At 46.8% G+C, this 15,495-nt stretch overlaps 1 protein-coding gene across 1 annotated transcript in view; it reads left to right on the top strand.

The window, feature by feature from the left end:
• The first annotated feature begins 36 nt into the window (after nt 1-36).
• LOC124776923 (vesicle transport through interaction with t-SNAREs homolog 1A) overlaps nt 37-15,495 on the top strand; it is a 42,829-nt gene continuing 27,370 nt past the window's right edge. Inside the window, exons 1-2 of the mRNA XM_047252137.1 lie at nt 37-423; nt 545-603. Coding sequence (XP_047108093.1) covers nt 336-423; nt 545-603 — 147 coding nt within the window. The 5' untranslated portion in view covers nt 37-335. The remainder of the gene's footprint in view (nt 424-544; nt 604-15,495) is intronic.

Raw genomic sequence — 15,495 nt, 5'->3', positions numbered from 1 at the left:
CTGTTCAGTATCCAATTACTTGAAACAGCTGTTGAATGACAGTTCAGAACTCCAGCGCAAATGAAAATCGTTGGTATTTCGTGGAAAAGAATGCATACAAAACTTACAAACTGATAGGCGTGTCTGTTGTAGTGTGAAGTGTTTGTAGGGAAGGTACAATTTCTTATTTAATTATATACAAAAAATAGGGGTACGAATATGGTAGTGTAGATACTGTTACGTCGGTTTAATTACGTGGCAGGACAATCGGGTTTGTGAAATGTTATAGACAAAATAGATTTGTATGGTTGTGCTATACAAATGAGACAAGTTTTGCGAAGAAAAACCTCGGGGGAATGGCGTCACTAATAGAAAGCCACGCGCAACAATATGCTGTTTTGACAGCAGATATCACAGCCAAAATAGGAAAGCTGGCAACTCATGGTGGGCTGTAGTTTCTAATTCAGTCGGGTTTCCATTTGAAATATGAATATGGAATGAACTGTGTCGAAGTGATGTAAAATTACAGCTGCACATTTAATTTTATTTCTGTTGAATGTTATAGCGGATAAAAAGAGTATTAGTCAGGAGATCGAAAGACATGTCGAAGAGGCTCAAGAGCTGGTACGTTTATTTTAATATTTAAGTGTGTACAATATCTTATTCCGCAGCATTTTTCTGGTGTGTCACGGTTTGGTACAGCCATATGTTTGATTGCATGCTTGCCCTACAATCGCCACTTTTCATCTTTTCACTTGGATTAGAAACTTTCCTGCGCATAATACTTAAGGTTGCTGGTTTATTGGCCCAACAGACAATGCGTATCACATGTTATGTAGTAGGCATATATTTCATCCAATACATAGTTTTGTTTACCGTACACATACTCCAAATTACTTGATACTGAGATGTTCATCCAATAACCATGAGGAAAACACTTGTTTCGAAATTTTGAAGAAAGCATCCCTAACTTTAATCATTTTGAATACTAAATGTACTTCCTATTCTTTCTTTGTAGTATACAGGGTGCCCGAGAAAGAATGATCAGTGGTCTGGGATATGACGCGAACAGTCATTCAAAGCAAAAAGTCGAATAAACATGGGCTCTATAATGCATACATTAAGAGCTATGAACATTTGTTCACCATTTCTGCCGTGAAACACATCTCTTTTACTGAACAAGCACTCGTAACCGTTAAGATATGCAACTTGGGAGCTCTTGTTTTCTAGACCTTTCGGCTTTGAATGATCATTCCAGTAGTATCCCTGAGTAGTGACCCTTATTCTTGGAACATCATGTCTTGTTTTATGGTTACAATTACAATACAAAGTAGTGTCTTTGTTGTTGATGATTGAAATATAGCAACAAAAATAGTTCTGTTTCTCTTGTTCAAAGGGCAACTAACAACAATGGTTCACGGCAGATTGTCGAGTTTTTGCAAGACTTTGTTTACATTTCTCTTTTTTTCATAGACCCTATTCGATTTGAATAATGAAATGCAAGAAACTATTTCATTAGTGACTTCAACTATTTTCTGTATAGCAATATTGGGGAGCAACTATAGGAAAACGGAAGCGTCCGATTCCACCCGTCTGCTTTGACCCATGACGTCACAAATATGGCGGAAACTACCATACACTACGACTCCAGTATGGCGCCTATGACGTCATTTCGTAAACATGACAATACGAAAATACATTGAAAAACCAACACACACATTCCACAAATAACCTAATCAAACTAACGGGACAAGTGTGTGAAATTGGGAGTTTTTGGGTTGGGACAAAAAATAAATATAAACAAATTGACACAAACCACCATACCAAACCACACAAAACTCCCCAAATTCCACTAAACACATACTTTGGAATCAGACACTTCCCTTGACCTACATAGCTCAACAGTAACTCCTGGTACCGGAACACCCACAGCCACAACCACCCATTAGAATCGAACAGTTCCCTTCACCCCTATAGGTCAACAGCGACACCCAATGCCAAAAAACCCACAGATACGACCACAAATTGGAATCTAAAAGTTCCCTTCAACTACATACCTGCAAAACAACACACAATACCAAATCACCAATACAACAAACCACACAACTCAGAACCACCCCACCAGCCACAACAACACACAACAAATACACTAAAATAAATAAAAACTTACCACAACAAAGTTCCGGCGCCGCAACCTAGGTCAGCCACCACAATCTCTCTCCCTCATCCAATAATAAAATACCTAAAAAAAAAAATTACATCATCATCATCTTGGACAGTTTCCACCCACTGGCTGGGTCTGTTGGGAACACAAGCCTCTCCATCGTGTTCTGTCTTTCCACCATTCCCCCTCTTCCACCTTCGTCCAGTTCTCTCCTCTTCTCGTCACACATTCCTTCACTCCCTTCACCCATCTATCTCTTGGTCTTCCCCTGGGCCTCTTCCCCTCCAGTTGCAGATCAAACATCCTCTTTGGAATTCTTCCCTCATCCATTCTCTTCATGTGTTCATACCACTGCAGTCTTGATTTTTCTATCCTGTCCTGTACTGGTTCCTCCTTTAGTCTTTCCCACACATACACATTTCGCAATCTGTCTCGTCTTGTTACACTCAACCTGCTCCTCTGGAACTTCATTTCACTAGCTTGTATTCTACTTTTGTCGCTTTTGTGCATTACTCATGTCTCACTTCCGTGTGCCAATATGGGGACAAAGTAGGTTCGGTATATAATTCCCTTGGATTTCTGTGGCACCTCCTTGCTCCAAATAAGCCCCCTAATGCATTTGAAGAACTGCCCTACTTTTCTGCACCTTTCATTTATTTCCATTGCGTTTCCCCCCTTACTTTCAATCATGCTTCCCAGGTACTTGAAGTTCTCTACCACTTGTAGTTTTTCCCCTCCACAAGTTATATCCACATTTGGCCTATTCTTCTTCCTTGTTGTGACAATTATTTCACTTTTCTTTGCAGAGAAATGCATTGCATACTGTGCTGCCGTTGCCTCCCATACATCTAACTGCTCTTGCACCTCCTCCTCGCAATTTCCCCATAACATCAGGTCATCGGCAAAAAGCACTGCTTTCATTTTATGATCTCCAATTGCATCTGATACTTGCTGTAGGATTTCATCCATAACAATAATAAACAATAAGGGCGAAAGTGCACTTCCCTGTCGCAGCCCATTTTCCAGCTTGAACCATGCAGTACGTTCCCTCCCCACTTTCACACAACTCTCACTTCCCTCATACATTTTTCTGACTTTTCGTGTTATCTCTTCATCTATCCCTTTTGCGTTCAGTACATCCCAGAGCTTGTCCCTATAGATACTGTCATACGCCTTCTCAATATCTAAAAAGGCCATGATTAAGTCCTTCCCGTACTCATAGTGCCTTTCCTGCAGTTGCCTTACCGCAAATATGAGGTCCGTTGTTGATCTTCCCGGTCTGAAACCATACTGCTCCTCTTGCAGTCTACTTTCAATACTGCTTCTTATTCTCTTCTCCAGGATCTTTTCATAGATTTTTCCACAGTGGCATAGCCGGGTGATTCCTCTGTAGTTCTCACATCTCCTTTTATCCCCTTTCTTGAAGATCGGGACTATAATTCCTTTCTTCCAATCCTCAGGAATTCTGTTCTCCTTCCACACCACCCTCAGCACTCTGTATAGCCACTGGGTTCCTACTTCTCCTGCTGCTCGTATCATATCCACTGTTACTTCGTCCCAACCTGGTGCCTTGCCCCCTTTCATCCTCTTTATGGCTTCTTCCACTTCATTCCAAGTTAGATCATCAATTTCCCCACTATTATAATCGTCTGCTGCCTTAGGCTCTCCATCGCTGTTAGTTACCCGCTTGACGGCATTCAACAGATCTTCAAAGTACTCCTTCCAAATCTTTTTGAGCTCATGCATTTCCTCTACAACTCTTCCATTATTATCCATGATCCTCAGGCACTCGCTTCTGTCGTTCCTCTTATTTCTTACCATGGTGTAAAGTACTTTTTTGTTCCCTTCGCTGTCCTCTTCTAACATTCTTGTCCATTTTTCCATCCACTTCTTCTTCTCCGCCCTTACTATGGTCTGTGCTGCTTTCTTGCTTCCCTTATATTTTACCCTAGCTTCTTCTGTTCGGGTCTGGAACCATTCTCTGAAGGCTTTGTTCTTTCGAAGTACTGCCTCTTGACATATGTTGTTCCACCATGGGGTTTCCTTACTTCTCTTCTTTGTGCTAGTTCTTCCGCACACAGTCTCAGCTGCCTCAACTAGAGCCCTCTTAAAATCTCCCCATTCTTCTTCCACTGTTCTCTGATCTTCCTATGGCAGCTTCTTCCTGATCAGTGTCCGATACTGGGTCCTCCGTTCATCCTCTTTCAGCATCAATGTCTTCAACCTTTTCTCCTGTATGTCTGTTGCCCTCCTATCTTTTTTCTCTCTCAGGGTGGCTACCAACAGCCGATGGTCACTGTCTAAGGCCTCAGATGGAATGACCTTAACATCTGTGAGGCTGCTCATCATCTGCCTATCCACTAGTACATAGTCTACTGCTGAAGTTTGGGACCAGTCTCCACTGTACCAAGTTATTTTGTGGCTACTTCTCTTCTTGTACCAGGAATTTGCGATCGCCAGCCCATTCCTCTTGCAGAATTCCAGCAACAATTTTCCTTCTCTATTTCGGTTCCCCCAGCCCTCTGGTCCCATTATCTCCTCGAATCCTTTCCTGTCTGTGCCAACATGTGCATTGAGGTCCCCTATTATAATCTGATTACCTCCATTTAGCTGCTTTTGCCTGTCATCTTCAAATTCCTCCTTCTCCTTTTTTGTACACCCCACCTGTGGGGCGTATGCTTGGATGATTTCAATGCTTTTTCCTTTCACTCGTACTTCGATCATTGATACCTTCCACCTCCTCCTGCAGACCCTCTCTGACCACTATTGCCACTCCATTTCTTCCCCTCTCATTCCCTATCCAGTACAGTTTACATCCTTTACTTAGTGTTTTTTCACCAACTCCTCTCCACCTAGTCTCAGCAAGTCCCAAGATATCCAATTTCCTCCTTTCCATCATTTCTACAATTTCTTCTAACTTCCCAGTTAGAGTCCTTATGTTTAAGGTGCCCATTCGTAAACCATCTCGTAATCCTTTTCCATTGCTTGGTCGGTTTCCTTTAAATCCGTTCCGTGATCCGAGGCATGTTCCCTTTTTGAAAGCAGTTGATTTATCCACTACTGGCTTGCTAGGCCTATCACAGCTTCACCAGAGCCCCGTTAGCCGTCACGTTTCAGGGTTCCCATAGGGCCTTCCCAGCTACCGTAGCGGTCCTGGGGCACACGAAGTCCCCGCTGTACATCGCCCCTATAGGCAGTCCCCTACTTTGTGCCGTTGCCCATCTCCCACGACTTGGATGAGGGGTTGGGCTTATGGGAGATTAAAAAAAAAAAAATAATATTACAAAATAAACAAATCGTAATCACACACTAAAACTCAACAAAAACTGCAACAAAATAGATCCTCCACAACTAAATCACAAACACACATACTCCCCCCCCCCCCCCCCCCCATCACAAACACTACCAACCACTAAACCCCCCCCAGCCGCAGCCACCCACCCACACAAACCACCGTCGGCCTGTACATATTACTGATAGCCCTTAAAAAAACCCGAAAAAACAGTAGCCCTCATGGTCGCTCTTCTGCCAACAGTACTCATCTAAATGAGACTGAAGGTTAGAAGAGTGCTTCTCCTCCTCACAAGAACTGTCTTTAACGGCCCCTCACATCCCCTCTATGATATTCGTACAAGCCCCTGTCTCATAATTTTTAATCTTTAAACTATGGTTCAGTACTAAATGATTGTAATCCCTCTCACCCAAACCCCTATAAGAAGAAAAAGCGTCAGAAACTACAGTAGAACCTGGTTCTATAAGCTCCTCAATTACACACACTAATTCCCTCTTACCCCCCTGCGGGCTCGGGGGTAAGAATAGGGCCGCGGTATTCCTGCCTGTCACCAAGCGAGGTGGCGCAGTGGGTAGACACTGGACTCGCATTCAGGAGGACGACGGTTCAATCCCGCGTCCAGCCATCCTGATTTAGGTTTTCCGTAATTTCCCTAAATCGCTCCAGGCAAATGCCGGGATGGTTCCTTTCAAAGGGCACGGCCGACTTCCTTCCCTGTCCTTCCCTAATCCGATGAGACCGATGACCTCGTTGTCTGGTCTCCTTCTCCAAACAAAAAACAAAAATATTCCTGCCTGTCGTAAGAGGCGACTATCAACTGTTTCGGCCTTTAATGTGATGGTTCCCTAAGGGGTTTGACCCCTCTATTTCAAAATTTTCCGTTAGTGTGTACCATTTGGGGAAGGACGCCTTACGTGGTGCATTCTATATCCATCTTGCCCTAAGATCTGACACACCCGATATTGTCATGGAGTTGGACTTACACCGAGCTTCCGGCCACATCAGCTGCAGTGTGTTCCGGGTAGCGTACATTCCCTCCATTGTGCACTTCCATGTTTGCCCTTGTGATATACATGGATATTCGACACCCAACATCCAGCACAGTAGCCAGCCCGTTGTGGTGGGGTCGTCATGTACCCTCTTAGTGGTAGCCCCCTGACTACACAGGGATCGCACTGCTGATGCCTGAGCTGCTACCTCCCCACGTATGCCGAGGAGTAGGTGCCTATCCTTCTGGGGCATCAGGACTCCCAGCAAAGGCCATCCTGCCAGGTGGGCTTTGCTGTGGCTGGGTGGCGCCCATGGAGAGAGCCCCTGGTCGGAGTGGGTGGCATCAGGGCAGATGACCTGTAATGAAGTGGGGTATATCATCTCTCGCTGGTGGGCCTCCACCAGCAGTCTCTAAGCGATCGAGGTCTAACCTCAATGGCAAGAAATATGATCAGAGATCATTTCCCTTCCCTGGCCACTCCACAGGAGGAACGTATGGCTACAGACGGTAGTGCAGATTATTCACCCCGGTACCTCGTCTGTACGCAAGTTGATGGTGAATCATTTATGTCGACGAAGCCTCAGTTTTTTGTGGAGCATATAGAGGACAAGTTCGGGGAGGTGGAGGGCTTGTCCAAAATGCACTATGGTTTAGTTATAATCAAAACAACATCCTCTGCCCAGTCACGGAGGTAGCTCGCTTGTGACAAGTTGGGGGATGTTTCAGTTACCATCATGCCCCATAAAAGTCTAAACATGGTCCAGGGTATTATATTCCACAGAGATCTTCTTCTGCAGTCAGACGATGAACTATGCGCCAACCTAGAATGACGAGGTGTTCACTTCGTCTGGCGGGGTCCGAGGGATAATCAGGTAGCCACCAGTGCCTTCATCTTGGTCTTTAAGAGTGATGTCTTACCCGAAAAGGTCAAGGCGATGGTTTACCGCTGTGATGTGAAGCTATATATCCCTCCTCCGATGCGGTGTTTTAAATGCTGGAAGTTTGGGCATATGTCATCCCGACGTACTTCCGGCATCATGTGTCGAGATTGTGGATGTCCTTCGCATCCCAATACTCCATTTGCCCCGCCTCCCATCTGTGTTAACTGCAGAGAACACTATTCCCCCTGCTCGCCGGACTGCCGGGTATTCTAGAAAGAACAGAAGATCGTAGAATATAAGACCCTGAACCGCCTGACCCACACTGGGGCCAAGCAGAAATACGAGAGGCTACATCCTGTGCCAACGACGTCAACCTACGCCGCTGCTGCAACAACGGTTTTCCCATCTCCCGTGTCGTCATGTACGGTTGGCTCTATGATCAGTCAGAATCCACCGGCCCCCTTGATTGTTGGGGGCACTTCACTCCCTGTTGCTCCTGCTCCATCTACTTCAGGACCAACCCCCCCCCCCCCCCCCCCCAACCGTCAGGGACATCAGTTCCCACTTCCCAGCTGGAGAAGCGTAAGACTTCTTTGGCTCCTTGTGCCAGGAAGGGGTCCCTTGTGGACCTCCCTTCGCAAGTTCCGACCAGCGGAAAAGCGGACACCCGCAAGTGGCTGAAACAACCACCGGTCGCTGGTCGTAGGGCTTCACGGTCATCGTCCGTCCCTGAGAGTGACCCAGTGAAGCCCTCCTAGCCTGAACCACTGAAGGCACAACGCAAGAATCAGAAAAAGAAAGAGGTTCCCAAGAATCCCGACATTGTGGTGGCACCCTTCCCACCGCTTCCTACAAGCTCAGCGTCTGAGGATGTATTAGAGATTTTGGCATCTGCTGAAGACCTGGATCTCGCCGGACCCTCAGACGCAATGGATGTCACTCGCACGGGTACTGAACCGGTGGCAGCAAGTGACCCAGTGGCGTAATCTACCTCCCCAGTCCCTACACACCTTTCTCAGCCATGGACAATGTCATCCTCATTCTCCAGTGGAACTGCGGCAGTTTCTTCAACCATCTTGCTGAGCCCCGACAACTTCTCAGCCTTCACCCTTTCTTCTGCATTGCTCTTCAAGAAACTTGGTTTCCAGCGATACGAACCCCCGCCCTCCGTGGCTAACGGGGTTATTATAAGAACTGGGCAGCTTATAAAAGGGTATCTGGTGGCGTCTGCTTCTATGTCCTTCACTGTCTTCACAGCGAGAGTGTCCCTCTACAAACACCTTTAGAGGCTGTCGCTGTTCGGTTGTGGATGCCACAGGCTCTATCTTCCACCGGATGGTGATGTCCCGCAGCATGTCCTGGCTGTGCTGATAGCCCAATTGCTGCCACCTTTCCTGTTGCTGGGCGACTTCGACGCCCATAACCCTCTGTGGGGTGGGTCAGTGGCATCAGGTCGAGACGCCACCGTTGAGCATGTATTGACACAGCTCGACCTTTCCATTTTAAATGATGGTGCCTTCACACATTTCAGTGTGGCACATGGCACGTACTCAGCCATCAACCTTTTGATCTGCAGCCCTAGCCTCTTACTGTCTGTCCAATGGAGTGTACATGATGACCTGTGTGGTAGTGGCCACTTTCTGATATTTCTGTCACTGCCACAGCATCACTCTTCTGGGCACCCTTGCAGATGGGCTATGAATAAGGCTGACTTGGACTTGTTCTCCTCCATGGCCGTTATTGCGCCTCTTTCTAATGAAGACATTGATGCGGTGGTTCACTCGGTCACCACTGGCATTGTTACTGCCGCCGAATCTGCCATTCCCCATTCTTCTGGGTCCCCTCGGCGGAGTACTGTGCCTTGGTGGTTGCCTGCGATCGCCGAGGCGATTAAAGATCGCCGGCGGGCACTCCAGTGTCGCAAGTGACATCCCTCAATAGAACACCTCATCGCCTTTAAACGGCTGCGTGCACGGGCCCGCCGCCTTATTCGCCAACACAAGCAGGAGTGCTGGGAACAGTATGTCTCCACCATTGGCCTCCATATCTCTCCATCACAGGTTTGGGCCAAGATTAGGTGCCTCTGTGGCTATTGGACCCCTGTTAGCATCCCTGTGCTCTCACTGAATGGAGCAGTTCGTACTGACTCCGACCACTTTGCTCTCGGTTCCGCTTCTGCGAATTACCCACTGGCCTTCCGCTCCATTAAAGAGCAGTTGGAACGTCGGAGCCTTTCATTTCATACCCGCCATCCTGAATCCTACAATGTTCCATTCAGTGAGTGGGAATTCCAAAGTGCCCTAGCCGCTTGCCCTGATACAGCTCCTGGGCCAGATGGCATCTACTGTCAGATGCTCAAACACCTTTCAGTGGACTGCCAGCGACGCCTCCTCGACCTCCTCGAGGATGAGTTTCTGGCGCAATGGCGGGAAAGCATTGTTATCCCCTTCTTGAAACCTGGCAAGAACCCATTGGAAGTGGACAGCTACCGCCCCATTAGCCTCACCAATGTTCTTTGCAAGTTGCTCGAATGCATGGTGAGCCGGCGAATGAGTTGGGTACTCGAGTCTCAGGGCCTCCTGCCTCCGTCTCAGGGTGGGTTCCATAAAGGCTGCTCTGCCGCCGACAATCTGGTGAGTCTGGAGTCAGCCATCCATATGGTCTTTGCCCGCTGTCAGCATCTCATAGCTGTCTTTTTTTGACATGCAGAAGGCGTACGATATGACATGGCGCCATCACATCCTCTCTACACTTCATGGTTGGGGTCTTTGGGGTCCGCTGCCGATTTTCCTACGAAATTTTCTGTCGCATCATACCTTCCGCCTGCAAGTCGTGGCCTCCCATAGTTCTCCCCGAGTTCAGGAGAACGGGGTACCACAGGGATCTGTCTTAAGTGTCTGCATGTTTATAATTACAATTAACGGGCTCGCTGCGGCGGTGGGATCGTCTGTCTCGGCTTCCTTGTAGGCTGACGACTTCTGCCTCTACTACAGCTCCATTGGTATTGCAGCTGATGAACATCAGCTGCAAGGCGCTATCCGCAAGGTGCAGTCTTGGGCTGTAGCGCATGGCTTCCAGTTTTCGGCTGCCAAGACCTGCGTTATGCATTTCTGCTGGCAACGCCCTGTCAATCCTGAGCCACGGCTTTATCTTGCTGGCGAACTTCTTGCTTTAGTGGAGACTCATCGGTTTTTGGGTGTGGTTTTCGATGCCTGGTTGACTTGGCTCCCACATATTCGGCAGCTTAAACAGATGTGTTGGCGGCATCTTAATGCACTGCGATGCTTGAACCATGCCAGCTGGGGTGCTGACCGATCTACCCTCTTACGGCTCTACCAGGCGTTAATCCAGTCCCGTCTGGATTATGGGAGCCTGGCTTATGGCTCAGCATCCCCTTCTGTGTTGTGGGTGCTGGACCCAATCCTTCACAGCGGGATCCGACTTGCTACTTGTGCTTTCCGGACCGGCCCTGTGAACAGCATACTTGTGGAGGAAGGTGTCCCTCTACTGCGGTTATGGCGCCAACGTTTACTGGCTGCTTATGCTGCACATGTTTGTAGCTTGCCTGGGCATCCTAATTATTGTCTCCTGTTCCCTCGGTCGGCCGTCCATCTCCCAGAACGTCGGCCCAGTCGGGTTGTACGATTGTGGTCGTGAGTCAGAGAGCTTCTCTCCAGGCTTGGGGTTTTCCCTATTCCACCTCCTTTCCGGGCCCCTCTGCATACACCCCCGTGGTGTGTGCCCCGCCCTTGCCTTCGGCTCGAATTTGCACAGGACCCTCCGGAGGCTTTCCACCGCCGCTTTCTTTCCATCCTTGCTGCGTATCAGGGCTCTGGCGTTGTTTACACTGACGGTTCGATGGTTGCTGGTCGTGTCGGTTATGCCATCACTCTAGGGGACCATTACGACCAACGCTCATTGCCGCTTGGCTGCAGCGTTTCACTGCTGAGCTGGTCGCCATTTTTCGTGCCCTAGAGTATATCCACTCCTGCTCAGGTGAGTCCTTCGTTATCTGTAGCGGCTCCCTGAGCAGTTTACGAGCTATCAATCAGTGTTTCCCTCGTTCTCGTCTGGTGATGGCTGTCCAGGAGTCGCTCTGTGCTCTTTGTGTGGCCTCCTGGTCATGTCGGCATCCCGGGCAATGAACACATTGACCGCCTGGCCAAAAAGGCCACCAGTAAACGAACTCTGGACATTAGCCTCCCGGAGACTGATTTGCGAGCAGTCTTACGCAGCAAAGTTTTCTCACTTTGGGATGCTGAATGGCGCGATCTGACCACACCCAATAAACTCCGTGCTCTCAAGGAGACGACGGCTGTGTGGCGGTCATTCATGCGAGCCCCTCACAGGGACTCAGTTGTCCTTTGACGGCTCCGCATTGGCCACACCCGGCTGACGCACGGATATGTACTGCACGGTGAGGACCTGCTTCTCTGTCACTGCAGGGCGGCTTTGACAGTGGTCCACATTTTGTTGGCCTGTCCCCTTTTAGCTGTGTTCAGGCAGACATTTGCGCTGCCTGATACGCTCCCTGCCCTTTTAACAGATGACACTGCCGTGGCAGGCTTAGTTTTGCATTTTCTTCAGGCAGGGGGCTTTTATCACTTTATCTAAGTGTTTGTCTTTTTTTGTGTTGAGTCTGGCCTTTGGCCTACGATTTTAGACTGAGTTTTAGTGTGTTTCTCACTGGTTGGCTTTTCCTTTTTTGTCTCTACGGTCAGCCAACCACTGTCACACTCTGTGTGATTTTAATTCCTTTTGTCTGGTTTCTGTTTAAGTCTTTCTTGTCCTGTGTCATCTGTCATTTTTTCCATTGTTCGTTCCTAATTATGTGTGGGTGTTTGTAGTTCTGGAAAAAGGGACCGATGACCATCGCAGTCTGATCCCTTCAATCTCACAAACCAACCAACCAAATTCCCTCTTAGACCGCCGCTCCACAACCCTAAAAACACATTCTGAACCCCCCCCCCCCCCCCCCCCCCCCCCCCCCCCCCCCCCGGTACAACAACCCCTTACACCCAGAGACCAACCACACAACCACAGACTTACCCCTCCCATACTCCCTTTTCCCAAACTGCGACTCGGTTCACCTCCACCACAACACCAGGCCCACACAACTTACCCCTGTACTTAATAAACTCAGAACATACTTCACGATAAAACAAAAACCAGTCAAGCACACTCCTCTCACTCACACCAGTTTCATGAGTGCAAAAACTGTGAGAGGAGTTATAACAAAAGTAGTACGTCAACAACACAATCTCACGCATGCCCAACCTAGTCTCCTTGAACCAGGAAACGCGACGTATGGAGCGCTATGGTTATCCCACACAACACAAAACCCCTAAACACACCACCAGAGGGCACCACAAACAGCAATACAATGACACCTACAAACACACCACAACAGCCTTACATCACTGGTCAAAGTCGATGGGTGGTATCAGACGCTTCGGTCGACCCGCATCTTTACTATTATTCTGAAAAGTAAGAAACTGCTTGGAAAAGTTTTGCGTTTGTGAATATGGTTGGGATAAATCATGGAAAGTCGGGAGGGGGGACACTAAATCTGCACTGTGAAACGAAAGATATAACCAAAAAATTACAGCAGCCTGTTTTAAAGAGCCATTTAGTAAAATCAAAATTTGTTACTGGGTGATATCCAATATTGTTTTTCTCCACCAAGCATTGTAACATGCTTGAATTTCTTTTGGCATACTGTCTAAAATGTGATCAAGACATTATTACTCAAATCTGTCCCTTTTCTACAGCGGCTCTCCTGAGGTCAGTGAATGAATGAGAGAGGTGATGCTACTTGTAGAAGTGTCAACTGGTCCCAAGCTTGCTGAATCTGGTTCATGTCAGCATTCCATTCATTCGATTGCTTCATGTATAGCATAGTTTGCACGAAGTGAATGTGGTGGGCTTGTGCATTATTGAGTCATATGGATAGAATAGGGAATATACTTTATTCTCAGCATTTCACATGAAGAAAGTGAGTCAGAGAATATAATTCTCAGCTTTAGTAAAAGGGTGGCAGAAGTTGCTCAACGTGAAGAACATTCTCCGGATACACCAGACACCTGTGCCAATGACATTTTCAGATGTTCATCATACTAACCAAAACTAGAAGCGGTAAAAATTAAGTGGTAATCAAGGTACCAGTGTATGTTGGGGGGACCCTTGATTGCATGCGTGAGCCAGTCGTGAAACTTTCTGCACATGGACATAAATATATTAACTAAAATGGCTTTCCAAGTATCAATGTGGAGGTGATATGTAATTATAGTGACATGTTTTCTAGTATTGATGCTTCATCACATGGGTCTGTACATGATGCAAAGACGTGGAGAAACTCTGACGTATAGCAGATACTAATAGTGAGTCAGTATACTGCTTTATTTCAGGAGACAAAGGCTGCGGCATTGTAGCATAGTTAATGCTCCCATTCCAGAAACCACAAGCACATGATAAGTCCTACAAGAGACTTCAGCATAGAATGAAGCTGTTTTGGAAAACTCAGTGGAGGTGGTGGTCAAATAATTAAATATCTATGATTACAGTGACGTTTCAAGTAGTTGCCATAGTGATGAGGGTGATTTTAGTGGGGTCTTTCCATTCTCACCTTTGGAAAGAAGCACGGGGGGGGGGGGGGGGGGGGGGGGGATTCAGCTGTATGTTTGGAGTGTGCAGTTTAGAATTGTAAGCAGCTTCAGTAACATAATTATGCTGTCATACAGTTTGGAATTTGATTAAGAAGGCCTTGTCAGTAAGTATTTCAAATGAAGTTCATCACAGGAATTCAGTCTGTGTCACACAATTTAAATATTGCTGCAATCTGAGCTACTTTTTTTTCTGCCGCTTTTGTTCTTTCTCCAAATACCAGTTGGCACATTTCAGATAAGATTTATCACAGAACTTATCAAATTTTTTGTTAACAAGTAAGCAGATCAGAAAAATTAGTAACTGGTTGATTACAAACCTAGCAGCTGTTTCTCATAATAAAACCACATGTACGTCCACTTAATACTTAACACACACATCTGATGACCATTGGGCGTCATATTCAACGAAAATTGTCTTGTGTAAGGAAACTTGACAGTTCTGGTTTGTAGTAAGACGAAAATGAAGTGTGTAGTATTAGGAATTTGTTTGCATAGCGTGTACATCTAATTTCAGTAACAATAGAAAGTTTCCAGCATGTGAAAATTGAGTATAATCATCATAAAATTATACATTTTCGTAAACAGACCAAATATCATCTTAACAATTTGTTGCTGCGAGTACTTTGGCTATTTGAGCGAGGTGAATGAAATGTATAAGTACGTATGTGTTCTGTGCCGGATGTGGCAACGTGACATACAGTGAGAACTTGTCCAAGAAGGAGGGGAGAAAAAGAAGTACCTGGTCAGAGCAATTACTTTGAATTCTTTAAAGATATGAAACTGAGAACTTTATCTGTGTGTTCTCTTGCTCTGAGAATCTTCTCCGGAAAATGTTCTCTTTATTCATATAACTCAATGTCTTGAAACATGAACCCATTGGTGAAATGTCAGCTGTAAGGTTGGATGTTTTTGGATAGTCCTGTCCCCATACTGCACACCCAGTTACCCTAAGCAGTGGTGAGACATCATATATCTATAAGTGATGTGACCCAAAAGTGGCTGAAATATGTCCCCACTGAACTCTTCGTAGTGCGTGCCTGAGACATCTTTGTACCTTGTTGCTTACACACTCTTCAGTGAAAATCATCAGATGTCAAACAATTCATGTAGTTATATATCAAAAAACAAAGATGATGTAACTTACCAAACAAAAGCATTGGTATGTTGATAGAGACACTAACAAACACACACACACAAAATTCAAGCTTTTGCAACCCACGGCCGCCCCGCCAGGAAAGAGGGAAGGAGAGGGAAAGACAAGGATGCGGGCCCCAAGGGAGAGGGCAAGGAGCCACCCCAATCCCGGGAGCGGAAAGACCCACCCCAGGGGGAAAAAGGGACAGGCACACACTCGCGACCGCGCGTGCGTGCGCGCGCCCACACACACACACACACACACACACACACACACACACACACGAGCAGACATATGTAAAGGCAAAGAGTTTGGGCAGAGATGTCAGTTGAGGCGGAAGTACAGAGGCAAAGATGTTGTTGAATGACAGGTGAGGTATGAGCGGCAG

The sequence above is a fragment of the Schistocerca piceifrons genome, chromosome 2 (genome assembly GCF_021461385.2).
Source record: "Schistocerca piceifrons isolate TAMUIC-IGC-003096 chromosome 2, iqSchPice1.1, whole genome shotgun sequence".
Classification (NCBI taxonomy): domain Eukaryota; kingdom Metazoa; phylum Arthropoda; class Insecta; order Orthoptera; family Acrididae; genus Schistocerca; species Schistocerca piceifrons.
This window is presented reverse-complemented; position numbering and strand designations above follow the sequence as displayed.